General features: G+C 41.5%; 2 protein-coding genes across 5 annotated transcripts in view; both read left to right on the top strand.

Moving 5' to 3' along the window:
* calhm3 (calcium homeostasis modulator 3) overlaps window positions 1–4,171 on the top strand; it is a 5,526-nt gene extending 1,355 nt beyond the window's left edge. For both annotated transcript variants that reach the window (XM_016665363.1, XM_007540955.2), the window contains 3 exons: window positions 1,306–1,433; window positions 1,517–1,644; window positions 2,888–4,171. In XM_016665363.1, coding sequence (XP_016520849.1) covers window positions 1,306–1,433; window positions 1,517–1,644; window positions 2,888–3,334 — 703 coding nt within the window. In that variant the 3' untranslated portion in view covers window positions 3,335–4,171. The remainder of the gene's footprint in view (window positions 1–1,305; window positions 1,434–1,516; window positions 1,645–2,887) is intronic.
* Window positions 4,172–5,541: 1,370 nt separating this feature from the next.
* Window positions 5,542–22,653, top strand: ncapd3 (non-SMC condensin II complex, subunit D3). Of its 3 annotated transcripts, none has more exons than XM_007540954.2 (35): window positions 5,542–5,650; window positions 7,022–7,194; window positions 7,338–7,500; window positions 8,757–8,923; window positions 9,183–9,344; window positions 9,440–9,501; window positions 9,589–9,676; window positions 10,295–10,428; window positions 10,639–10,711; window positions 10,819–10,944; window positions 12,111–12,363; window positions 12,464–12,502; window positions 13,253–13,336; window positions 13,430–13,503; window positions 13,604–13,738; window positions 13,834–14,054; window positions 14,513–14,704; window positions 15,104–15,201; window positions 15,284–15,393; window positions 16,613–16,720; window positions 17,093–17,207; window positions 17,903–17,998; window positions 18,080–18,318; window positions 18,393–18,472; window positions 18,582–18,719; window positions 19,671–19,804; window positions 19,913–20,121; window positions 20,219–20,329; window positions 20,467–20,634; window positions 20,789–20,898; window positions 21,032–21,096; window positions 21,184–21,231; window positions 21,365–21,427; window positions 21,564–21,612; window positions 22,453–22,653. In XM_007540954.2, the coding sequence occupies exons 1-35, from the start codon at window positions 5,599–5,601 to the stop codon at window positions 22,520–22,522; spliced, it is 4,209 nt and encodes a 1,402-aa protein (XP_007541016.1). In that variant the 5' UTR covers window positions 5,542–5,598; the 3' UTR covers window positions 22,523–22,653. The 3 variants fall into 3 exon arrangements, with proteins under 3 accessions (XP_007541016.1, XP_016520848.1, XP_007541015.1); XM_016665362.1 differs by having other exon boundaries at window positions 7,332–7,500; window positions 21,032–21,080; window positions 21,180–21,231; XM_007540953.2 differs by having other exon boundaries at window positions 5,599–5,650; window positions 7,332–7,500.
* The last annotated feature ends 4,559 nt before the right edge of the window (window positions 22,654–27,212 follow it).

The raw sequence follows: 27,212 nt of genomic DNA, 5'->3' as shown, positions 1-27,212 counted from the left end.
CCTTTACTCGCACGCGGAGCTCCAGACATGCGCAGTGGTTTCCTCTAATCGTCAGTAATATAATAGCGCTGCATAAAGCATAAGATATGGCGACATGTAAAATAAGCAGCACTTTGCTTTCACAGACGGTGGGGACATAGTCCAACTTTTAGCGTCACTTCGAAGGAAAGCTCAAAGAAAGGTAAGATCTGTGGACGTGATGCTAGCAAAGCTAGCTGTACAGACTGAGACACATATGTTGCATCTACGATGAAAAAAAAGTTGTCACTCATGCGCTGAATTATTGTGTGGAGGTGTTGACTGAGGTGTGCAAATATGGGACAGCGTTGTGACCAAAGTCTGCATTGATATGACATTCAGGAACGATCCGATTCTTCTGGACGGATCTTTACTGATTAAATTTATTTCAGCTCTAAGTATTTAATGTCTAGGTGTTTTATGGAAATGTGGATCTAGATCAATTTGAGAAGCAATTTTGATAGGTAAAACTTAATGTTTTTGTGTCACGTAGCGCCGGGTACTGGTCTTGACTTGGTCTTGGGTAGGTGGTCTTGACTACAACTCTGCTACTGGCTCCTTGGTTGCATGTTCTTCCCCACCCACTTTCTTTCCATCCCCTTTCTGTTAGATTTCTTTAGAAATAAAAGCCACTAGTGGCAAAAAAGTGAAGTTTATGCTGTGTTAGGACAGGAGACAAGATGTTTCCATCCCTGAAATTATGATGCATAGAATCAGTAAGTCTAAACTATGTTACAGAGAGTAAACACAATAAAAACATGCTTTATCTGTGGTATTGTTCATTAAAATGGCACATTTATGATGTATTAAAATTGGATAAGATCGGTTCACTTAATGATATTGTATTAGGGATTAGGTAATGCGTTCAGCAAGTACTTTTACTTTTAATACTTAAGTATGTTTAAAAGCCAGTACTTTTTTACTTTTACTTAAGTAAAATTTTAATGTGGTACTTTTACTTTTACTTGAGTACATTTTTGTCTGTGTATTTGTACTTTTACTTAAGTACATTTTTTGAGTACTTTCTCCACCACTGCTACAGACCTGCATCTTCTTAACCTGGTCCAATTTATTCCAAGATGGAAGTAAAGTTTCCATTTCATTTGGAAATCAGGGTTTACAGAGTTTGGCGTTAAGAGAGACCAGAGTACCAGAGTCCAAAGCTGCTGGAGGTCCAGTCTGAATGGAACACTCTCATTTTAGATAAACTGAATGTTGGGGTTTCAAATGAATTAACTTCCAGAATAGTTCATCTGTACCTGATGTCCGTCCTATGTCTTCTGTCAGATACCTGTTCTCTGCCATGCTCCAGAGGGCCCTGCTGGCTCCCATGGTCTGGATCCTGGTCACTTTGTTGGATGGCAAGATCTTCATCTGTGCTTTCAGCGTGAGTGTCGATCCGGGCCTTTTCTCAGGTAAACATGAAGCAGAATGACTCTTTTTCCAACAAGTTACGCAATCATTTGGATGCTTTGCTGATTATATGATGTCTCTTTAGGTGTGCCCAACAACACAGGTCTGGATGTGATTAGGATCATGGCCAAGGTGCCCTGCAAAGAGGACGTTATTTTCCAGAACAGCTCGTTCCGTAAAGCGGTCTCCCGATATGTCCGCTGTTATTCTCAAGTGAGCTCTGTTAAAAAACTGAACACATTATTTCAACATTTAGATGTTGCCTTGGGCGGGTTGTAAACATATTTGTTGTTTAGCATTCGGGGCTGTGAAAAAGTGTGCTACCCCTGACATTTTGTTATATTCTTTCATTGTTGTCCCATTTAAATGCTTCAGTTCATCAAACAAATGTTAATATCAGGCAGAGATAACCTGGGTGAAAGGAAAACGCTGGTTGTAAATGATTAGCTTCACTATGGGTTGCACTGTTGCCTTGCAGAAGGTTCTGGGTTTGAATCCCAGCCTCGGCTCTTTCTGCATACAGGTTGCATGTTCTCTCAGCACATATTCAGGTTCACTCTGGTTTCCTCCCACCGACAGTCCAAAAATATGATTGTTAGATTAATTGATCTCTTCTCTGAGTTGTCACCTCATGTGAGTGTGTGCACAGTTGTTTGTCCTGTGACTGTGTTGCCGTGTGATGGACTGGTGACCTGTCTAGGGTGGACAGTGATCAGTCCTCCCACGTTCCTTCAAGGACAGCTGGGTATAGACAATGGATGGATATATGGTTTTAAGAGATGATTTCAGCTAAGGAAAAAAAAAAATTCTGTCCAACCTCACCTGACCTATGTGATAAGGAGATTACCCTCGTCACAGCTTTGATTAACCACATATTTTGGAAGCTCATGCCTAGCTACTTGAGTTTTTCTTGATTCCACAAGTACTGCCCGACTTGTACAATCAAGAAATTCCCTTAACTGAACATTTCTGATGGCATGAAGTAGGTTGACAGATCTGAAAAAAACCAATATATGATTCCCATATGTGAAGAAATTCAAGATCAGTTGAGAAACTGATCTCAACTTTGGAAATAGTTCTTCCAAAGTCTGTATTTAATAAATAAAATAGATAAAATGATCATCTAACCCCTTAACTGACATGATGACACCAACATCCATATGAGCTTGTGTGGCAGTTAAAGGATTTTGTATTTGTTTGATGATCTGACACATTTTAACGGGACAAAACAAGCAAACAGAATAAATCTGGAAGGTACTCTTTCACAACTCTGTAGGTCAGGTGATTCAGTGAAGTAAAATCTGGTATCAATCCTGTCATTAACGAGAATACGGCAGAGATAATGATTCGCAAGAGCTTCCAAAGCCTTTAGAGAAACTGAGAGTGGAGCAGGTTTGTCCATCTACATCCATGTTGACGATGGTTTTGTGTCGCTTGCTTTCCACAACATCTGTAGGCAGTTGGCTGGTCCATCCTCCTGTTCCTGATCATACTGGGAGCGATGGGACGCCTTATCAAACCCTGTTTTGAAGACCACGCCGCCTTCTTACAGACACGGTACTGGAGCAACTACCTGGACGTGGAGCAGAAGCTTTTTGACGAAACCTGTGTTCTGCACGCGCGTGACTTCGCCCGGAAATGTGTGGTGCAGTTCTTCGAGGACATGACGGAGGACTCGATACTTCATCTCCCACATCCGCCCTTCATATCGAATGTCAGCGAGAGGTGGGAGGAAGAAGAGGAGAGACTTCATGGGGTGACGAGGCAGGAGCAGATGGACCAGCTGCTCAACAAGTGGTACTATGGTAAACCTGAACTGGATGTAACCAGGATTGCTCACAGACCCAGGCCGTGTGTGACCTGGCAGGACCCAGGAGGGAGGACTTTATACTCGGATGTTTAAGACGTACTGCGGTGTTTTGGTGGCTGCTGTTTATTGCTTTGTTGCATTTTGTCCATGGAAGTACGACCTTACAATTAGGGCTGGGTGATTTTATCGATTCTGCGATATTTATCAATATTCTTTTTTTCCTCGTAAAGTATTGATTTTCCATCTGTGAGTATCAATACGTTAAATCCTACTCAAATCCCTTGTGTTCCCACTTGCACATGTACATTAAAAATGACATGTAACCAAACAACCTGTTACAATTAAATTGCATTATCTAGTATAAGTGAATAAGACAAAATATGTTCCTTTTCTGTATTTGGGTGGCAAATACACAAAGCCAACCAATTAACATTTAAACAAAACAAATGTATAACAAAAACAACATTTATTTCACCAGTATTACACGATCAGTTCAATTAATTCAATCCAAGACTATGGAACAATCACAAAATGTCAGCAAAATCACCCTGGCCCTCTAAAATCTTTCAGAAAATTGCAAAAATGTATTGAATCGTACCATTTACTGAATATCATGATATATATCGTGTTGTGAGCAGAATATTGTATCGCATCGTATCATGAGATTAGTGTATTGCTACAGCCCTACTTATAATGGACCAGGTTGGAAACATCAACTGGAGAAACCCTGACTTCTATGTAGGACATTTAAATCAATTAATTGCCATCAATCCCGACTTAGAAATCCAATATGTCTGTCACAACATGCCGATAATATATTTAATTGCACTGCTGATAGTTTGTGTCTGAATAAATCTATAGCACTTTGTACGTAATCTGTTTCTGAACAGGCTTCATCAGTGATAGAATAATAAAAAAAGTCTTCAATTTTAGAACCTTTTCCTGATTTTTTTCACTGCGTTGTGTTTGTAAGACCTCGTTCTTTGTGCTCTGAGTCTGCTGCTGGGGAACTGGGCCTGGAACAGCTCCCCAAGAAAACAGCCTGAGGACCTCAACTCACGAATGAGAGAAACATATAATGGGAGTCTGATATGCCAAATAATGGTGGTTAAATGACTGTATTTGATCGCTGTTATGGATATCATGATTCTGTGTCCCTCCTCTGTCTCTCGGTCAAGCTAACTTTGAAGAGATGTCATAGAATCCCACAGAGCTGGTCTAACCCCAATATCTTCCAATCACATATTGAAATGGAAGTAAACGAATAATTCAATGGAAACAGCAACCATAAGGATGAAATATCACTCTGCAACATGCAGTTCTTACACTCAACAAACCAATGTCCTCAACCTGTTCTGTTCTGAGCTTGAACCATGTCAACAATTGTCATTTGAATATGTTTGTGGGTGTGGACAGACGAGCTTTGCATGGAGGTTTTCTCACAAACACAGAATGATGAGTGTATGCAAACGAACTCTGGACCAAACTGACTTCACATACTTGCACTGATTTGTTGTTTGTTTTTTGTTGAGTTGGTTTTTCGTGATTACTCAGTGTCTTTCTGATTGTAACTATGACAGTCATCAACTCTGACTCTACTTCTAAACAACATATTGAAACTTTATTTCATTTTCTGCTTTTAAACAGAGACCATAGGATTGTTTTTCAAAGTAATCATGTAATTGTTTTTACAGAATGAATGTTTGTAATTGTGCTTGTCTCTCACTCGCTTTTTAAGTGTTTTAGCACATTCAGTTGTTAATAAAAAAAAAGTTCTTTATGTTTTTTGAGGTTTTTTGGTGAAATAATATTGAAGTTTTTGATGCTATTCATAAACTTTTGGCTACTCTGTCTGAAATGTTACAACGATGCAATTATGTTCTTTCACTTCCAGATTATGGCTCCAGCGGTGTGATACTTGAAACAGAAATTTAAAACTGCAACATCCATCGTCAGCAGTTTTGTAACAATAGGATAAAGGTCTCTTTGCTTAATCATACATGCAATACTTTGATAATGAGAAACCTTTTTGTTTTCTCTATCAGTCAATATTAAAGAAGCTGATCTCAATTTGCACAGAGCAGCAAAAATACTTGATTTCAGTCGATTTCTTGGATTTCTGTCACTATTTCTGAGTTTGGTAGAAACAAGTTCTTTTAAATGTTTGTCAATTCGGTGGTACTTGGAAAACTTTACCATGCAGAGGCGGCCCAGCCTTCTGAAAATGGTTTGAGCTACTCGTCCAAGGCAAGGCGCTCCTGAGCAACAGATGGCGCTGTGACTTTAAAGAATGAACCGGATAAAGGAAGAAACGCAGCGCTCGCGCTTCCGGGCGGGATGATTTTAAAATAAACAAGATGGATTTGATCGCTACGCTGCAATTTCTGAACCTGAACCAAGTTCCACAAGGTAACACTAAATTATTTTATTGTATTCATTATGAGAGCTTAGGAGAATGTCGGGATATTTGGCTTCTTACCGGTTCATTTGGCTGCGGCTCTTGTCGCAGTTTCCCGGGTTCGGTCAGGATGGCAAAACTGTCAGATTCTGACACCGGGGTCGACGAGATCAGATTTATTAAAAAACAAACGAAAAAGCCAACAAATGCATTTTCTGTTTCTCAGGGGGCTGCGAGGCAGTTTTATTTTAGCGCAAATATATAAAATGATGTAGCACAAAAACATGCATGTGAATAAAATGTGTAAAAATACAGATTTGTGGAAGGAAATAAAAGCAATGTAAATAGTCTACATAAAAGACTACTTGTGTCGTTTATGTAGAAATAATGGAAAATAGTCCAATATTCTTAAACTCCAAATTAAAGCTAGTTTTAAAGACGACAAAAGAAGGCTTATTAATGACTTTAGCGCAACAAGTGCCGAATTATTACCATAAAATGACGTAAACGTGCTAAACAAAAACATGTCTTCAGTTTAAAACGTTCCAATCCGCTCAGTCATTTTCAGGTCTTCCGGTAAAACAGACTATAGTTTTAAACTTTTAAATACATGTCGAACTTATTCGTAAATATACACACTTAACAAAAAGTTATCCTTGAACAAACAGTTACCTAAGTATCTTCCTCTTCTGTTTTGTGGAGAGTAATAAATGAGCATTATCATCGTGTTACTGTAGTCCATTTGAATCAAATTTTCACCTACACTGTTACCTGAATCCAAGAATATTTTCTTGGTTTTGTCTAATTTTCTCTTGTCATTTACAATAAATGTGATGGAGCAAAAAAAGTCTCATCTTAGAATGTGGCATTTATTCCCTGTTTAGGAGACAAGTGCTTCAGTAGAAGATGATTCTTATCATTTCTTATTACTCAGTAGAATTTTTCAATGTTGATATTTTTTTAAAATTCTGATCACATTCATCTTCTGTAGACTTCAACCATTTCAGATCAATAAACATAGTGTGGTTCAGAATGCAATTAATAATACATAATAAGACAGAATTATCAAGTGATATTTACAAATTTCCTGTCAACTTTAAACATTTTTTAACTCAAAAACACGATGGGCCGCTGCATGAATGACTGACCTAGCACCCAAACACCGGGCTTAGCTGGGGGAAACCTTGAACCGACTTGGTTGCTACATTGACTCACCTCTCGTATAAATTTTTCTAAACATTGGACCGGTTCAAGATGGCTCCTGGGAGTGGGACTGGTGCCTGTTTACATTTTTACAGGAAAGTTTGAGATGGTTCCCAAACTTAGTTTCTCTAGCAGTAATCAATACATAGCAAGTGTCTGACTTGCATTGTGATTTCTAGACTGGGTGGATGCCGTGTGGGACTTGGAGTTCATGGAGAGGAAACCGCTGGATCACATCATAGAGGACGAAGTGTGCGCCGGTGGAGAGAAGTCCTTCAGAAGCCTAATCCACTGTCTGCTGGAACATGCTGCAGATCAGCAGCAGCCTGCAGACAGGGACGGAGCATCACAGGTCAGCTCTCATACCACTTTCCTAACAGTTCACTCTGATTACTGAGTGTAATGTAAATCTGGGGAATGCTCTGGAGCTTGTTTTTGCTTCCTGCAAAAATCAGTATGCTGATCCTCCAGCCCTGCTTGTTTCCAAAGCTGCAGGGTGTCTGGGTGATCTTCGGAGAAAACAAGGTGTCGGTGAAGACTCTGGTGGCTGTTCTGTCCTCCTTCGTCCTGGCAGCAAAGACCAAAGGGGCCAACGTTCAGCAGAGGTTTTGCGGACTGTATGCAGCTTCTGTCTACCTGCTGCTGCTGGGAATCCCAGGTGAGTGTATCTGGAAACTATTTGTTAGAGCTTCTGAAATGCCAGAATTTGAATTTGCAACCTGCTTGTTTTGTCTTTGATCTCAAAATGTGTAAGCTATATGATTTATCAGACTATTTTTAGAAAATCAGTCTGATACAACAACTCTTTAGCTGCGATAGAGTCACAGAAAAAGAACGAATGGTTTTGATATAAATAAAAATCAACTGCAATGTTTTTGTAGCTACTGTTTTAGTAAATCTGTACAAACTGCACTCCATAGAGGAAGTTATGGTGACACTGGATGTGAATCTCTGTCCTGTGGGTTCTATTGGGTTCTGGTACAGATTGAACTCACTACAGGGAGGCACACCTGTCAGCCAGACATCGATCACTGAGGGAATGTCTTCAGTTTTTCCTCCTAAAATGTCCACTGAACTAATGATACAGAATTGAGACACTTATTGTCCCATCACTGTGGAAACAATGACTTACCTATTGGTCCACCATCGTAACAGAGCTGGGTTGCAGTGGTGGACTAAAAATTAGTTCTGTTCGACATGTTGCTAAGAAAAAAAAAATCAGTTTTTGAGTTAGAAAATATTTAAAGTTGACAAGAAATTTTAAAACATCACTTGATAATTATCTCTTATTGAAAGATTGGAAGATTAATATCTGAACACCAACTATAAAGTCTTAAAAAAATGCAAACATTTTAAACAGACTTAAATAAATAAGCAGGGCTTAGCCTGGTGGAGGCACAAGTAAAGCCTGGTGGCCTGCCAGGCTTATAATATTCTGGGGGAAACCCTGGGTTAATCATTAACCCATTAGATATTGGCTGTGGGCAAGAAACTGTCTTAACAGGGTAATGGGTTGGTAACTGTACGCAGTCCGACATGCTGCAGAGATGCATGTCGGACTGCGACTCTGCAGTTAAACATGTCGTCACTGGTCCAATCAGGCTGCGGAACCAGAGAAAACTACTGAGTCCGACTTTGTTTTGTCAAAGTTCCACACAGAAGCAACACTAACTTTAGTGACCTCGGATTGGCATAACCGGGTGTCATTACTGCCAGGGTGAATAACAATCTTTACTGTATTTACACTTATCCTTAGCCAGCAGTTTCAGGTTCCTATTCTGGCCCCTAGCAAATATTTGACTATGGTTGCTGCTCTCACCCACCATGTTTAGGGGTTAGGGTACACTGACCTCCAACTCTACTCTTAGCTAAAATCTACATTTTCTTTACTTTATAAATATCCGTTTCTTCCAGGAAGCATCGCCAACAAGGTTTTCCATGAGGTTTTGTTGGACACGTGTCTTGACCTGACCTTCCACTGCTGGCCCCAGGACTCTGGGAGGAAGCGCAAGAAGGACGGCCTGAAAAGCTCCCAGGCTGACAGCAAACGCTCCAAACCGCAGCGGAGAGACGCTCCAGAGGTGCAGCACCAAATCATAAATCAGTCGCAGCCCAACAGATCATCTAGATCTGCTCAGTCCACTGGATTATTGCAGCATGTCGCTCCAAACACACGCAGGTTCAGTGGAGCATCTGTTAAACCTTTGGGAGATGGTTTTACAAAGACATGCTTTACTGTCCTTCTCTCAAGCTTTCAGATTCAGATTTAATAGCGCAGACTCCCAGAGATACAAGGCACCACATTGCATTCTTTTTTCTTTTTTTTTTTCCTGCTTTCAGATGGAAATGGAGGAGGAAGAAGAGGAAGATGAGCTGCATTTTTCTGGCCAGGAGCTGACGAAGATCAGAGATGCTATTGCTGTCTTGGTTCAAAGTCTCCTCCGTCTCCTGCAAACGTTCTCACTTAAAGACAGACCACAGATGGCCAGCAACTGCACGCAGGTAAGCCCCCTCCCCACACACACACATACACGCCCTGTGCCACGCTGCACCCTGTCAGCCTGTGAGCATGTAGAACATTCTTTTCTTCTCCACAGATCCTCACCAAGTTGCTTTACTTGGAACCTGTGTTGAGGGAGCTAACCTTTGCTGTTCCACGGTGAGTTTTCTTTCTGCCGCTGCCACATTGAAGAAAGGTCCATCGGTCCTGGAGATGAAAGCGAAACCGGTTATCATTTCTTCACAGGGATCTGGGTGAGCTCCAGAGTGTCCCGGAGATGGCCTTCCACGGCCTGAAGCTGCTCTGCTCACCGAGACACGGAGAGCAGAAAGAGGTAGGATCCAAGTTATTTCACAGATGAACACATGCTGCACACGACTGGATCAGAACCAGGGTGTAAATAATAGAACTTTAAAACGGAAACCACCTGGTTCTGATCCAACAGAACCAAACATGCAAATACTTGAAACTTTGTCTCTGTGCTATAGGTTTTGATCAGCAGTGGTTTTTTTTTTAAAGAATTGGACTGGACAGTTAGCTTCCCACCAGACAGACCCGTTCTCATCCTTTGACAAAGTCACAGTGTTTTTGTGTCCAGGGGTCAATCTAGACTGGTTTAAAAACCAGAACTGGACTTTTGGCGTTTGAGAAACGATTGCTTCCTGGAGACGTGGATTCTTTTTTTTTTTTTTTTTTTTTTTTTTTTTTTTTTTAATTTTACTCCGTTGCTAACATTTGCTTGTGACGTATTTAATGCGCCAATTTGACCTGAAATTGCCTGAGCCGTAAACAACAGTCCTCCACTGCAAAGGGAGGAAAGGTGGCGTGTTCAGTTTAGTTCAATATTTGGAATTGTCACCAACGTGGACTAAACGGTTTGGTTCACTTCCTCCGCTGATAAACATGGCTGGTTCCCCATACGTGTAGTGATTGTCAACTCTGCATCCTTCAGTCCCTGCGGAGGGTTTTCCATCGTCTGCTCTACGTCATCCTGATGATGAGTAAAGGCCACAGTGGGAAGCCGTCCCTCCTTGTCCCGAACCAGGCCGTCCTCACCACCCGCGACCAGGCCATCCACTTTGTTTGGTAAGCAGCTACGCTTAAGATTAAGTTTTTGTAAGTGGTAAACATGACTGAACCTAATGAACTTAACGTCACATTTTATGGTGACATTGAGTGTTTTTTTTTTTTTTTAGATTACACCATCAACATATTGTTGAGCGGGCGTCTTTATAGAGCTTCCAGGTCTTTTGACATGCTACATTGTTCATGCTTGTTCTGTTTTTGTGACTCCAGTCATCTGGTGGATGAGCTGAAAGAGCTGGCTTCACCTTTCCTTCAAATCCTCCTGCAGCACATCTGCTTCCAGGTGAATCCATTTCTTCCATGGTGGTGGGAGAAAGGTCTAGCAGTGGCAGCAAATATTTCCATCACTGCCTGATCACTCAGTCACGGTTCTGTTGTGCTGCTGTGTAGATGGTGGAGAAAAGCGAGTATCGTAACCATGGAGCCCAGGCTGTGGGTATGCTAACATCTCAGATGGCCGGTGTGGACTACGCCCGCTTCATAAAGTGGCTTTTCATCTTCTCTGGTCATTCAAAGGTAACAAAAGACTTTTTTTGTGTGCCTCCTCATGACGCGTAGACTTGAGTAAGTTTGTAAAAGTGTAAAAAAAAGTTCTTACCTGTTCTCACGGTGTGGTGTAATGTTAGTGGCTCCATATAAACCTTATCTTGTGTCGGACTCGGGACATTTGAGGTGAGCCACGGCGTGATAAACATGCGTAGATCACAGCAAAGAAGGACGATCTGAAACGTGCGATTGGCTGCTTCTGTATTTGTTACGATTTCCAAACAAATATGGTGAACGGAGAGTGACTAATCTCTAATGAACCACAGTAAAAGAAAGTTTTCAATGGCTCAATTTGTCTGAAGTGTGGAAGTACTTGGATTTAAAAGATGATAAACAAGGACACTTGTTTTGAAACAGAGGAGAAGCTGCAGCGACTGAGTGTGAAAAATCTACAGGAATTCCTTTGTCTTTAAAAGCAGTTCATTATCTGTCATGTTTTAATATTTTTTTTCTGCATGTTTGACATCAAGCAGGCTGTAGGTGACACTTCATACATGTAATTCATACTTTGAAAGTGATTACATTTTATTTTGTTGGATGCATAAAAGAAAATGTTTATGTAAAAATAAAAAAAAGTATGGTAATTGTTTAGAATAACTGATTAATTGAAGAATTAGATGGATGGATAAAAAAACATTGTCATTGAGATCCCTACTTCTCATAGTGTGACAATGCCATTGTTCCTGTGCTTTACATAAGACAGAAAAACCACATTAAGATGGAGAATAAAGAATTTTTATGGAGCATAATTGTGATATTTGAAGTTTTCCTTAAGGTAATGTTAAAATCTCAGTATTGTGTCTCGTCTGGAGTTGCTACAGACTGTGCTTAGATATTTAGTTGAAGGATTTCTCCTCGGCTTCTTCCTGGTTCCAGTGTTGAGTGAGCTAGTTGGTCAAACATTGTATGGCAGCATCCCAGAATAAGGAATTACCACTGTTAGGTGAAAACCTAGATCAGGCAGCTGAGCCTGCTGGCTTGGGGAAAACCTCAATCCAAAAATATCCGAGATGTTAAAATGTTTCAGTCTTCTGTCATGCTGAAGGAAAGAACTGGAGGCTAACTTTCTTGTAACTGGTGTTGCTAAAACTGGAGTCTTTCCAGTCTGACTGCACAAGGTGCTGCTTTCTCTGCAGATGGTGCACCGCCTGTTCTCCGTGGACGTGGTTATGGTTTTGTTGACTCAGCCGGAGAGAAGCTCTGAGGAATGTCAGGATCTGGACCTCACCAGGTTCATGTCACACAAGTTCCTGATCCAGGACCTGTTGTTCGCTCGACGAATGGACGAGTCTCCCACCGTCCAGGGCCACGCCCTTTCCTGCCTGGCTCAGTGTCTGGAGCTGCCATCGCTCAACGTCACCCGGGCCGTCCACACACTCTTCTCTGCCAGTGAGAAAGCACCTAGACTCCAGGGCTGGGCGATATGGACAAATAATAATAATCTCTACAGCAAACAGCAACATTAATATACCTACATTTTCTGTTTTAGCTGGGACACAGACGGTGCTGGAAGAGGAGCTCACCACAGGTACAGCCTGACCGTCCCTGGCTGAGAGCTTGTTGTTGTGCTGGAAAGATAACTCGCAGCAGGAAACTTGCTCACTGTTAATAAAGGTGTTAGCTGGAAGTCTGTATTTGTGAAGACGCATCACTGACCAGATCAGACAGCGATTACATCCGTGTGCTTATTGCTTAAAGTTCCACAGCAGACGACATGTGGAGGATTTATGTGAAGCATTCCACTCCAAACTAATGCAAAGTCATGATAAAATGTTAAGGATTTCTAAAACTGGATTGCTTAAACAATCAATATAAACAGGGTTGCGTTTATATTGATCGGGTCTTAAAATGTTGATTGTAAAAACAGCTGCAGTTCAATAGGAATCCATGTAACCATGTGTGCATCCATCGTCTTCCGCTTAAAGAGCAAAGTCTGTCAGCTTTCAAGTAAAATGGCTGCAAACTCAAACGGTTAAAGCCACAGAAAAATTATTAAAAAACATTAAAAATCTTACTCGTGGGATTATTTTAAGACCTAAGATGGCTTTTAAACTATAAAATCTTCAAGAAGAATGTTATTGTCTTAATTTTTTTGTTTTTATGTCCAAATAAGCGGGTTTAGATGATAGATGGGTGTGAGGAAGTTGGCCTGGGTGATGGTTGACATTTTTCAGCAGATTTGTCCTGCGGGTATACAGAGCAGATAGATCCACTAGTTTTTATTTTTTTTAAAAGTGGACCAAAGTATTGCATGTTGATAGATGCCTCTGTGTTGTAGGATCTTCTAGTTCCCAGAAAACCTACCAAACTCTTCCCTTCAGGACGGTGGAGCTCAGCAGTGCTGACAGCTCCAGCTGCGATGGTGAGCTTTTTTTCCACATATGTCCCGGTTTAGTCAGCGTATTTACACGCTGACAAAGTGAACGTCAAATGTCATGTTGTATTTTCGCTCCAGCTAAAGAGAACCTGGCCCTTCTCCTGCGTCGCGTCAGAGACTCTAAAACCAACGTGAGGAAAGCGGCTCTGCAGGTACTCCGATCAAACCGTCGTGGCACGGCTTCACGTTTTCCAGCTGTTTGTGTTTCACCTCGTTCTGCTTCATCCATCTGTTCTGACGTCCGTTGCTCAGGCTTTGGTGGGTCTCCTGAAACACGGCGTAATTCCCACAACCCGGGAGAACCTAGAAACCCTGGCGGAGCGCAGCAGAGACCCGGCTGTGTCTGTGAAGAAGAAGGCCTTACAATGCCTGGGAGAACTGCTCACCGTGAGACTGGATTCTTCACTGTCTTTGTCTTCAGAGGTGAGCTAAAAAATGTGACGATTAGGAATCACCAAACGACTGCTTGATGTCGCCGCCAGGCTAAACCAGGTTGCATGGAAGTCCAGAAGGCGTGGCTGCTGGGTGTGGTCCCAGCTGTGGTGGACTCTGAGAACTCTGTCCAGGATAAGGCTTTGGAGGTTCTGGACCAGGTTCTGCTCAGTCAGGTGAAGCCCCACTCTGAGAGGCGGCACCTGGACAACAGCGAGAGGCTGACCTGGGACCTGCTTGACCTGCTGTGTAACGAGTGTCGGAACCTCAGGTCAGCATGTTGTTCCTCACAAACCTTATTTATCTCTTTTCTGAACTCCTGCAGAGACGAGCAAATTGAGCTCATCGTCAGTCAGCTGAGCAGTCTGCCAGTTTGGAGAGAAATTTGAATTTGGTAGATTTTTATTATATCAGACAAATGTTTGGTGCATTCAGAGTTTAGATTAATCAGATTCCTAAAATTATTAAAAATGAACTGCTTCCTAACAGGCCTCAGATAAACAATATATGGCTTATTAATGTTTTCCACATACTTGACTCGTCAATGGTTAGCAAACATGGGCCGCCTCTATAAAAGCTGGGAGAAATGTTAAACGTGAATGTTTGAATGTGCGTTACATGTGTAGTTGTTTGTGTTTTAATGCCCAGAAGTAGAAGAGTAAGTCATTTACAATAATGAGATAAAGGCGTTTGGTTGTTGAAGTCACAGACGACATTTTCCCTCCACAGCCGGTACTTCAGCAGGGCCTTCACCATCTGGTCCAAACAGAACAAGTTCACCCCAGGATTCATCTCTAACCTGATCTCCCACACGGAAACGGAGCACGCTGCAGGGGCCTGGCTGCTGCTCTCCAAGGTTGTCCCCTCAGTGTCCACAATACCATGCAGCAAGATCCTGGAGGCCTGGGACAGCATGGTCAGGTGAGGACATCGGCTTTTATTTACAGTGTGAACATGAAATCCCTGTACATTCATAAGGTTTCCCCCAGAAAACTCGCTAAGCCTGGTGGCGCTAGAGCAGTCATTCATCCAGCGGCTTGTTGGATTTTTGGGTTAAAATATTTTTTTTAAGTTGACAGAAAATGTTAAAATATCACTTGTAATTATGTGTTATTGGAAGGTTTGGAATAATAATACCTGAACACCAACTATAAAGTCTGTAAAAAATAAAAATGCAGACATTTTAAAAAGTCTGAAATAAATAACCAATGCTTAGCCTGGTGGGGGCACAGGTAAAGCCTGGTGACCCGCCAGGCTTATAATACACTGGGGAAACCCTGCATTTTATATTTTAATGTTGACTTTGTTCTTTTTTCATAGATCACATGATGTGGACGTGACTAACTGCTGTCACATCCTTTCTGTTGTCGGAGACATTGCTGCTCATTTAAACGAGGACACCAAGGCCAGGATAGCTGGTGAGGAGCTGGACGTGAATCTGTCCTGGAGGCCCCTTCAGCCGTCCTAATGTCTCTCCTTCGCTCTGTCCTCTCCGACTAGCTGATCTGATGTCGTGGCTCAAGACTTTCAGTCTGTCTCTGGAGGTGATCAGTGCAGCCATGCAGACGCTTTACCAACTTGGCTGTAGTGAAGACATCAAACTCACACAGGTTGGAAAATCAGAAACATTTACTGCTCTTTCGTATAAAAATGTTTAGACTCTTAATTTCTGTCTTTGTAAATCACTACAGCGCTTCAGAATTGCGTGATTAGGAACTGGCTTATTTTACTTTTAACTTAAACATGCTCAGAACTCAAAGCTACATTTATATACATAGTTTATAAACTAAAACTTTTAGTTTATAGTTTAGCGAAATTGATGATTTGCTCCTAATTATCTGACTGCCTCATTCATAGAGCAATAAATAAAATTCCAATTCCTTAAATATATTTAAACAATAGTAAATAACAAGAAGGCTTCTCCATTGTTGTGTTTTTGGGTAAGACGCTTCACCCGTGATGATCAGACGTCCCGGTGGTACTTCAATCAGCTGTGGCTACAATCCAGTAACTTGCCACCATTAGCATGTGAATGAGTGAATGATTGATTGATTGATTGATTGATGGTCTGAATGTAGTGTGAAACTCTTTGGGGTCCTCTGGACTTGATACAGTGCTATAAAAATCCAGACCATTTACAAGTGACGCAGCAGAACACTGAATTTCACTCCCTTGATTCCTAAACTCTGACAGCTTAAAGCTGCAGTATGTACCTTTCACAAAAATGTGTTTTAATATTTGTTCAACCTGTCGCCATGTTGTCACAGACATAATAATATGATCTGTGAAAAAATCGAGCTCCATCACTGACTGCTGTTGCCATCCAAAGAGAGGCACCCCTCACAGTCCAAATCAACCAATCAGAGCGAGGGGGAGGGTCTTTTGCTGAATGTGCTAATGGCGGACAAAGAACTTTTTATTTATCTGCTGTCATCAGTGGCTATGCTAACCAAATATACTAAGTAGCACTAGCAGTTAGCATAGAAGAAAGCGGGGGTAGCACTAGAGTGATTGGCAGCGTTAAAACCCTCCTCCTGGCTCTTATTGGTTGTTTCTGATTAAGTGGTGTATTTCTGCGGTTAGCACTGGGAGAATCAAGAGGAGCGTGACGATTTTTTTTTTTCTTCTTTTCAGATTAAACGTCTTACACTGTCATGACTTAAGGATATTAACAAATATGTGTTTAAAAAAAAGATCATGGCTTTTTTGTAAAGGTCGTATACTGTGGCATTAAGAAAATAATAAAAAAATAATTTATTTTATTATCTTTCATCAATTCAGGAAAAATGAAGAATCTGATTGATGGTTGATTTCCTTCTTTTTCACCAGGCTTTCCTGAACCAACACTGTGGTGAGCTGGTGTCCATCTGTGAGACTCATTTAGCCAGCGTCCTCCTCAGTGAGAACGGAACCCAGAACCTCAACGAGGATCTGATGGTGAGACCCCTTCAGTCCTCACCACCCCCCTCAGAGCGGAAGTTAACAATTACCTGTCAGGACCAAAGCTGTTACAGTCAGCGAGAATACACACTTCATCGTTGTTTATAGTAAAATCCATAATGTGACATTAGAAGTTATCTACATGATCATGAGAAAATCATCACTGCTGTAATTGTGACAGAAATCTCTATTTTGAAGAGTGCCGACATAAATGAAAGATTTCAGGTCCCATGGCTCTGAGGCACAAATTATTTAAGTACATTTCTTATTAGTAGTTTAACTCTTTAGAAGAAAGAGCAGCTGTTCTTCAGTGGTCTATGTGCCTCGTTGGGACGTTGCTCCTCTGATTGCAGATGTTCTGTGTTCCAGATAAAGCACCTCCACACTCTGGGCGTGGCCTCGCTTCACTGTCCAGCAAAGGTTGGCAAGAGGACGGTGCTGCTGGTGGAATCTGTCCTGACGTCACATTCCGAGAAGCTGGCGGGTACGAAAGCATTCTGTATCCCACTGAGACGTCAGCGGATCATGGCTGACCTGTTAACTCCATGAGCCAATTTTGCCTACACTCCTCAAAAGAGAGGCAACTGTTTGCAGCCGAAAAACGACAAAGCTGGGCAATATCACTAGGGGTGCACCGATTTATCGGCCAGTCGATTTATTGGTGCAGATTTCCTTAATTTTGGGAGATCAGTGATCGGCCGGTTTTTACATGTGAAGCCGATCTTATCCACTGGTCTTATCTAGCTTGGCAAAGGTCTAAGAACCAACTTCTGTCCTCTTTGGCTCTCTGGTGAGAAAGGTTTGACTGACAGACCAGCCCACTAAGTTCTGTCTGCACATTTACAATTAACAATAGTGACCCCACTGTTGCCAACTCAAAAACTTTATTGCTATATTGAGCAACATTTCAGACCAAAAAGATTGGTATCAGCTAAAATCGGAATCAGCAGGTTAAGCTTTTAAAAATATCGGTAATCGGCGATCGGCCAGAAAACTGCAATCTGTGCACCACTAAATATAACCAATATTTATTTAGCTAACTTCTTTGTAGATATCCAAAGAAAATCTTTTGTTTGTTTGTTTGTTTTTGCCTTTATTTTATGGTCTGAGAACAGTGTTGTAAGAAAAACATCTGCTCCTGACTGACCCATTCTGTTTTCTGCTGCTGGTGACCAACAGCCTGTCAGGAGGAGCTGCCAGCATCACTGCCTCTGTCTCAGTTCAGAGAAAACTCTCTGCCCACCAGGATCAAAGCCCACGGCGTGATCACATTAGGTGAGCTTCTGCTACTGCTCGATCTCTCACACGTTCTGTCAAGCCTGTTTTAATCACTCCGTCCTCTCTATGTGGCATCAGGGAAGCTGTGTCTGCAACACGAAGAACTGGTCCAGAAATACCTGCCGGTGTTTGCCAGAGAGCTGGAGGTCGGCACAGAGGTTGCGGTGCGCAACAACATTGTGGTGATAATGTGCGACCTGTGTGTTCGCTACACCAACATCGTGGATCACTACATCCCCAACATCTCGGCCTGCCTCCGAGACGACGAAGCCGTCATCAGGGAGCAGACGCTCATCATGCTGACCAACCTGCTCCAGGTAAGTGTGAGCGACTGCCGCTGCCACGGCCTTCCAGCTGTGGGTCTGACCCTCCGTCCTGACTCTGTTCCCAGGAGGAGTTTGTGAAATGGAAAGGCTCTCTCTTCTTCCGCTTTATGATGGCCCTGGTTGATCCAGTTCCTGCCATTGCCAGGTAAATTACCAAAGGAAGTCCACTGGAGTTTGTCTTTGACAACAAAGCAAAGGAGTGTTGTATGTAAAAAAACGCAGCCGACGTCATGTCTGCTTCTCCCCTGTTGCAGTCTGTGTGAATACTGCCTGCTTCATCGGCTGCTCAAGAAGAACCCTGAGATGTTCAGCCAGCACTTCATCGAGTGCATCTTCCAGTTTAACTCGTACAACAAACACACGTCGTACAATAAGTTCCCTCAGAGTGAAAGGTACCTGATTAAAGATGCAACATCATAAATCTGCAGCTTTTGGTAAAGTTTAAAAATACCAATTTTAGCTGATATTGCTGTCCAATAAGAATGTGTAGGGAGAGCACTGACAACAATTTTATTTATTTTTTTGCCCTTGACGTTTGGTTGTGCTTTGTCATTAATTTATTGTTGTAGCAGAGGTGATGTCACACTGTGTGTGTTAGAGATGGAAAATAAGGGTTTTACTTGCATTTCTGAAAAAAAAGAAAATTTAGCTAGTCTTAGCCTTCTGACTTAAATGTAATTTAATTTTAGTCATAATTTTTTCATCAGAATTGTTGTAGTCTAGTCTTAGTTGACTACAGTAAAATTTTAGTCAATTAAATCTAAAGCCAATTTAGTCATTAACACAAAATTAATCTTGTTTTAACCATTTGCATCATAATGTTGTCTGAATATGCAATACACAGAAAAACAGATTTGACTGGCGAGGCTTGTACACTAGTGAGAAGCTTTCATATAAGCTAATGAATAGCTTCCATATTGAAGCCCTTTCATACAAACTGGCGAGAACCTTTTATATGAACTCGTCAAACGTTTTTTGAGTTCAGTTGAAATGGGACGTGTTTCAGTGAATGTCGCACATATAAAAGTTAATTCTGATTAATGTTCCTGGTGGCACAAACTTATCTGTCAACTGACATTAGATCATGTTGAGGGTCTGAGATGCAGCTTTCCAAAAATAAGTAACTGTTGACCACATGGCATCGTCGGTCATCCGACATGTGACTCCTACTAGGTTTGGTGCAAATTGGTTTCAGTCTGAAAACCTTCTGGTCACCAGCAGACTTCTCTTATAGTAATCATTGCTGACCTGACCTGCTTTATCTCTGCTCACACACTGAAAGCCCATCTTTATTTGATGCGTTTAATAGTTTTATTTTTATTTTTATTTTTTCTTTTGTGAAGAGAAAAGGTCTTGTTCTCCCTGAAGGGCGCTCAGCACCGTGAGAAGCGCTTTCGCATCTATCGCTTCCTGTTGGAACACTTCACAGACGCCCAGCGCTTTAACACCACCATCAAGATCAACCAGACCGTCTTAGGTAGCCACACGGCCACTCACCGACCTCACAAATTATAGCCTGGAGTTTGGATCAGACGTGAGAATTGGACCTTTTTGTAATAGCTTTCCTCTTTTGTTTCTGTCCCAGCATGCTTTGCAGACGAGGAGCTGCCTCTGGATGCAGACGGTGCTGAGATTTTGTCAGAGACCTTCAACGTGTTGAGTCTCAAAGAATTGAAGCTGCAGTCATTTTCAGCGCCAGCAGGGGGTGCTGGGAGTGAGGAGCCGGAGGAGGAGAACATGGCCACCATGACGAAAGCCGTCCTGCAGGTGGTGCAGAAGAAGGTGGTGTCGCAGGTAGGAGCCCTTCCCATCAGAACTTTGCAACTTTCTGCTGCTACAAATTCCAGCTGTGCAGAGACTGAAAGCGTCGCTCCGCTGCTGTTGTCCACAGGTTCAGAAGAAGGCCTTCATAGAAAACACAGTTCCTCTGATCATCAGCTTAAAGAACCTTCTGGAGCAGAAACGATCCCCTGTCCTCAAAGACCTCATGGGCTACCTTAAGGTACAGGTTTTGTACTCGTTTCATATTTTTTTTTGTCACTCATCTAAAGAAGAATTTCAAACTAAGCTCCACAAAAAAAAAAAAAAAAAATCTAAGTGCAGTTTTATTCATCAATTGCGTTCGACGTTCTCCATCAGGTGACGATGCAGGACTACCGTAACGAGGTGAAGGAGTTTTTCGCTGGAGACGAGCAGCTGGCAGCGGAAGTGGAGTTTGCTCTGAAGACGGCCGAAAAGGAAAGAGAGATGGAGGAGCAGATGGAAAACTGCAGCTTGACGCCTGGCGCCCAGACGGCCACTGCAAAGGTTATCGAGCAGAGAACAAACGTCACAGCAAACTCTTTCATTTACCCTAGTTTAACATCCAGATGATCGCCATAGAATGTCTTACCAAGTTCCAAAACGCTGTGAGTTTCTGACTGACGCTGAAGGCGTCATCGCTCTCTCCTCTACTCCTCAGAGTTCGGATCCGAGGTCTCCCGCCAAGAGAGCCCTCCTGCCCTTTAACTTCGCCACACCACAGCCGCCTCGTCCAAGCACCGCCTCGTCCAGACTGACCCTGACTGACAGGTAGCTTCTACTGTTCTAGATCTCACCCTGAGGCAGCACAGATATACGGCCAACAGAATCCACCCGTAGGTCCGCACGCAGGCAGGAAATTTTAAGGGAACAGTATGCGACTGTGTTTGTCGTTCTCTATCAGGCGAGCAGGATCATCCAGGCAGGAGGAGCAGAGTCAGTCTAAGTCTCTGACTCTGAGAAGAACAGGTGAGAACCGTCCTTCACGATCACATCGGCTTCTTTCTACAATTGGGGAAACATTACTTTTTTTTTTTGCTTGATGTTTTCCTACAGCGATAATTAAAGGAGGTGTCGGCAACAGAGCCTTCAGCACCCCAAAAAGTAAGAGTCCTTCCTCCTTTCACCTCAGTCGTTTGTGCGTCGGTTCAAATGTTCAACTTTTACATTGAAGGGTTAACCTTTTAGTACTGTTCTTTGTGGAAACATGGGAGCTGAATATTTGCATCTCCCACAGGTTTCAGCGCCAGCCTCACTTTTAACGAAGGACTCAGTGCAATCTTCAGTGACCAAGGAACAAGTAAGATTTTCCCCGTTTTTTTTTAAAATGTGCCTCTCTAAATAAGACTTTCTATGTTTTAGAAGGGCACTCTGTCCCCCCCAGGGTTCCACATGTCCCAGTTTGTGGTAGTAAGCTGTTTGTTCTGTCCTTCCAGGTTCTAGTGAAGAGTCCAGCATTCTGCATGTGAGACCAAATGAACAGACGTAAGTCTAACTTTACCCTCTAAACCCCGTACACAGAGATTTTCCCAGGGTTTCTCTCAGGTACCCCGAACAAAAATATTTGCCCCCTCAGATTTCTTCTGTTCCTGCCTTTTTCCTCGTACTTGAATGTTTCAGATCAAACTGTTAAGACAAAAATTTGAATGGATACAATGTTAAAGAAAAAAAAAAGATCCAAGCTCATTCTATGACAAAGTGATCCACTAGAAGTCATTTTGACACACTTGGCTTAGCAGAATTGTTTTAATTCAGGGATTTGCAGCATGGTGTTGAGAAAGAAAGATGCTCCTGCTTCAAAATCAAGTCTCCAAACACAGTTGAGGCTCACAGCTGCTCACATGAGATCAAACTTTTTCTGGCAAAAAATAAAAAAACTGTTGTGGTCAAGCATGACTTATTTTCCATCACGCTTTGGGGCTGAAGAAAATAATTCTTCTCAGTTGTTGGTACTATAATCGTATTGTGGGAAAAACGTGTTTGAACAACGCAAAAGTTCAAAAGGTTGAGCACTGAAGCTGATGATAAAACTGTACTCAGAGGAGCATGAAGGTACACAACACTCACTTTCAGACCAATATACTATAATGCAAATACTTCTTTTTTTCTATGAACGCTGTTTTTCAGATCCTTTATTTAATTTTTTTAAAAATATGTTGATGACGAAGGTGGTTTTCTCAGACACAAGTATACTGTTGTCATCTCTCTTCATTCAGTCTATAAAACGACTTTAATGATTTATTTCATTTATTAAAGGTGAATGAATCACCGTTTTTAATGCTCCATTGTGAGTCCTGTGAAGAGTTGCCGTTCGTTGTCTTTCAGGGCTCCGGGGCCGAGGCGGTGGAACGTGCAGTCCCCTCTCCAGCAGAGGAAAACATCATCTAGAGTTTAGATGTTCCAGCTTCTCCATATTACATCCTGTCTTTAATACTTAATCTCTTCCTGTTTCCAGTCTATTCCAGCTTTGATGTTTCTGTTACTGTTTTATTTTATATGTTTGCTAATAAAGGAGGTCTAAAACAAGGTGTTTAATGTACTTTCTCTCCGTATCACGTTTTCACGGCAAGTAAAAAGTTTGCGTAGATTTACTTGTGTGTTAAAAGATGGCGCCGCACAATTTTTTTTGTGCGTACACACGCTTTACGTGAAGCCCCTGGAGAGGATCTGAATGGAAGAGTGGGCCCAAATCTCTGCTACAGTGTTTAAAGACCTACAAGAAATATAACCTCTGGATGTCTGTACCAAATATTAAAACAGGGCTTAATATATCGGGAAACATTAAGATCAGGGGTGTTTCAAAGCCTAACTAAACTCATGATTATAAACTTCTCATGTTTTTGAATCCTCAGTTTATGTGCTGCACAAATAAAAACTCTTTCTGAGTAGTTTTAGTCTACCATACCCTGAGGGCCTACAGTTGGCCTTCATACTGGTACCTCCCACTCGCACTGTAAGGTTTTGTCTCGGTCAGCGTCACTGAAACGCTTTTCCTTCTCATGGTTTTTGAGAGCAAAAGGAAAGATGCAACATCCGTGATCCTATCTGCTTAGAATAACAGGGATTTCCTCTGGAGTGCTCGCAATTACTTCATGGACTTAAAAGGATCCGAGAGACAAATGGCTTGAGAACATACATCCATCTGGAGCAATTTAGCCAAATGGAACTGAAGAGAGGAGCTTGCTTAAATATTTGAATCTGACAGTCCACCGTCTTTATTTTTGTCTTTAATTTGGAGCTTCTTCCAGAAGTTTATAACTGTAGTGCTGTGGAGAAGGTTGTTTTCTCTTAGAAACTGGAAGCTTTCCCTCAAGACAATTCCTGTGTGTGTCTTACTCTTTGTAAAAATTGCTGACGGGAGGCAGACTACATGTTGAAGACATTTATTTTAATTCAAAAATACTTTATGGCAAAGGGAAATCAATCGCTGTCGTAACTCATCACCCAAGTTTCTTCAGTCATGGATGGTAACACTGTGGGCAAAAAGGGTCTCCAGTAGAAGTCAGTCTTGCAAAGAATCTGACGGCATCTCTGACTGAAGACTTTCATGACATGCTAACAGTTCCACAGTAGCATGTCTTAGACAGGGAATGCATCAGTGCAAATCCACGTTATTTGCTTTTGCTGCTCCTCTTCAAATGTCTGTATAGTTAGATATCTTCATGCAGATCAGAGTGGAACCAAAGTCAAATTCCTTGTTTATGTGCTCAAATTTGGCAGAAAAAGAGGTGAATTCTGCCGTTCCTTCAGTCAAGAAGACTTTAGAAAACTAGAACCTGCTGTGGTGTTCCAAGAGATTGCAGTCTGCCTCATTCCTTACATAACGGTGATGAAATGAATCTTAGTAAAACATTTCTCCTGTCTCGGGTTTATTAGTCTAGAAACTGAAGCCTCTGCTGTTTGAACTTTGGCAGATTTCACATCAGGGGTTTTTGTTGCTTTAACCGGCTCTACTGAAACAAACTCTCATAATTCTATTTCTCAGAAAACCCTCGTTATCAGCTACCTGGATGAATCCTGAAATGTTCCATAATGTCTTTTAGGATTTTAAAAGACTGTTTTTTAACATGTGGTGACTGGAACAGTCACCACATGTTTACCTGACATTAACAACAGACTGTGTGCTCAAGCAGTGAAGTCAGGTTTGTTTCATATTTTCGGTGGTTTTTATTGTTGCTCTCACAATATCTCCACAGTGAACTCTCACAGGTTTTAGTTTATGCTCTAAACCTTCATGTGAGAAACGGTTTGTGTTGTGCTACAACATGTAAAGTGGATCATCTAAGCCAAATTGTGTACGAGAAACAGTTTTGAGTGGAAGGATTACCAAGATGAGCAGCCCATCATTACACTATGGTCAGAACTTAACTGTTAACTATTATTTTGAAGATTTCTATTTCCAAGATGGAATGATTGCACTGCATAAAACCTGAGTGATTATTGGAAACAAAGGTCGGGATAAAGTTATTGTGAATTTTCTCCAAGCCAGTTCTCCATGGACTCGGTGGATGCCAGCAAAGAAAGAAGAAAAAAATTATGATCAATTTAATTTGTACTGCACTTTTCATTAGCAAAAATCTCAAAGTGCTACACAGTGCAACTAAATTAAGGATAAAATCAGCATCATAAAAATCCACAAATTTAAATTCAACAAAATTTCTCCAAAATTGTTTTGGCGGCATTAGAGGTAATAAATGCCTTTAGAGGTAATGCCTCTAGCACTCATTCCTGACTGAAGACTCCAGATGCATTTCTTCTCATTCTTCTTCCTAAAGTAGCCTTAAGTTCAGTCAGACTGGATGAGGAACAGCTGCGAACATCAGTTTTCCAGTGTTTCCACTGATTTCCAGTTGGAATTTTGTCTGGACTTTGATCCAAACCACCCAGTTGTGTCTCTTGCTTAATGTTCATGGTGTGGTGGTCCTGCTGGAGGGCGAACCACCTCCAGTAGGTTTTCTTCCATCAACTCTGACCAGTACCCCTGCCCATAATGAATAAAAAACCCCATCCCTACAGCATGGTGCTGCCTCCACTATGTTTGAAGATGTGTCAGTGTGGACCCAAATGCCAAGAGGCAGCTTGCAAGTGAAGAATATTTTAGTGGGAAAAAAAATACAGAAATCCAAAAATAACGATGGGGAGATAATGGGATTTAACAGGAGGATCCAGCAAAGAGTGACAGAAGCAGAAGTGCTTAAGTCATGGGAGAGGAAATGTGAAACAATGGACTTGGGCTGATTGGCTGACTGATTGCAGGTGTGAGGGGAGAGAGTAGAAGGCAAAATTAGATTTTTTTTTTTTTTTTTACAACTGGTAGAGCCTAATTTCATTAATTCTGTTGAAAACATCCTGTGACTGAAAGTGAATGAGATTGTCATTCATTTCCCTAGACCATCCCTGAGCAAGAACACAGAATAACAAATGAGCCTCAAAACAACCAAAGGATCCGAACAAGATGGGAATGATGCGTTCAGGGTGATGTGCAGTGTTGGTTTTGAGCCACTTAATTTATAGGTCATAGGTAATTTATACGTAGGTTTATGGGTCTGTTTAGTTCTGGTTTCAGCTGAGCAGAGCACCTTCTTTTTTGTAAGAAAAAAAAAGTTTTTACCACTTTTTGAACTTGAAACATCAGTTTAAGTTAACTTTTGTTTTCAGTTAAGTTGTATGAGATTTTTACTAACTATTTAGTCTATATTTTTATAAGGAATAATATATTTTTTTCTTCCATTCAGTTTGGAGTTGCTTGCAACCGTTACTGGTTGTTTCCTTTTTCTCTCGCCCGCGGGGTTTTTTTTGGAGTTTTTTTGTCTTAACTTAGAAGGTTCTTCAGAAAATAGTTGTGAAAAGTAAAAGGGTTGAAGGACGTGGATTCAGGAGGCCGTATCAGAGTGATGTTGGATGGAGAATGTGGAAGTGTCTCAAATTCATTACTCCGTTTAGTGTTCGTGTTCCAGGAAGAAGATGAACGCTGTGTAGGGAAAAAAAGTTACCAAAAGATTTGACCTCCATTAAAGAGTTAATATTTTTGAAGAAATCTGATATTTAGATAACATCAAGCCAAGTATTATAACAATGCAGGGATGAAAAAAAGTGCAACCTGTGTGTGTGTGGAACTTAAAGTGGAACTGAAAAAAATACTATTGTGATGAAGTCTTTATCACAATATCTGAGCTGTATAGTTCAGTGTTGCCCCATGGCTGGTAATTAAAGACAGCACTGCTGCTCGCTCCCCTCCCCTCCTCCCCCCCGCTGCTGTTCAAATATTTCACATCAGTTGCTCAGAGACACACTAACTGGGTGTGGACAGAAAGAAAAGCACATGGCTTAACCTGTAGGTAACATCAGGATTTATCCCAACTGAGCTACAAAAATACAAAATTAGGCCTGAAGGATGCAGCTGACAATACAGAGCCTCGCAAAAGTATTTGCACCCCTTAAACTTGTGGTTTTCACCACAAGCTTTAGAACATTTTATTTATTCATGCGACAGGCCAGCAAAAGTAGTAACTACAAAGGAAAATTGTGATTTTTAGAAAAAAAAAATCAAATACAAAAGTGAAAATCTGAGCATATGCATTCAGACCCTTTTATTACTTCTCAATAAAATTCAGCTTAGCCAATAGCATTCAGACGTCACATGCCTCTAAGCAGATTTCCAGTGTTGTCTTGTAGTGCCATGCAGGCGGTTTGTCACGTAGAAAAAAGAGAAGAAAAGAAAAGAAAATGGACGTCACTCTTGTCAGAGTTTTATAGCTAAAATAACAATGAGACCTGCGTATTATCTTCCATTCTACTTTGTGTTGGAAAACTGACAAGTAAAATACATACACTGCTGTGAGAGACTATTGCAACAAAATGTTGAAAAGGTCTGTGACAGACTGGCGACCTGTCCAGGGTGAACCCCGCCTCTCGCCCGGAACGTTGGAGATAGGCACCAGCAACCCTCCTGACCCTACTAAGGGACAAGGGTGTAAAGAAAATGGATGGATGGATGGATGGATGTTGAAAAGGTCACATTGCTATGTTGGTTTAGTCAGCAAGTGTCTGTATGTGAAACAACAGTAATAAATGTTACAAGGAAT

This window comes from Poecilia formosa, unplaced genomic scaffold (assembly GCF_000485575.1).
Source record: "Poecilia formosa unplaced genomic scaffold, Poecilia_formosa-5.1.2 Scaffold575, whole genome shotgun sequence".
Classification (NCBI taxonomy): domain Eukaryota; kingdom Metazoa; phylum Chordata; class Actinopteri; order Cyprinodontiformes; family Poeciliidae; genus Poecilia; species Poecilia formosa.
This window is presented reverse-complemented; position numbering and strand designations above follow the sequence as displayed.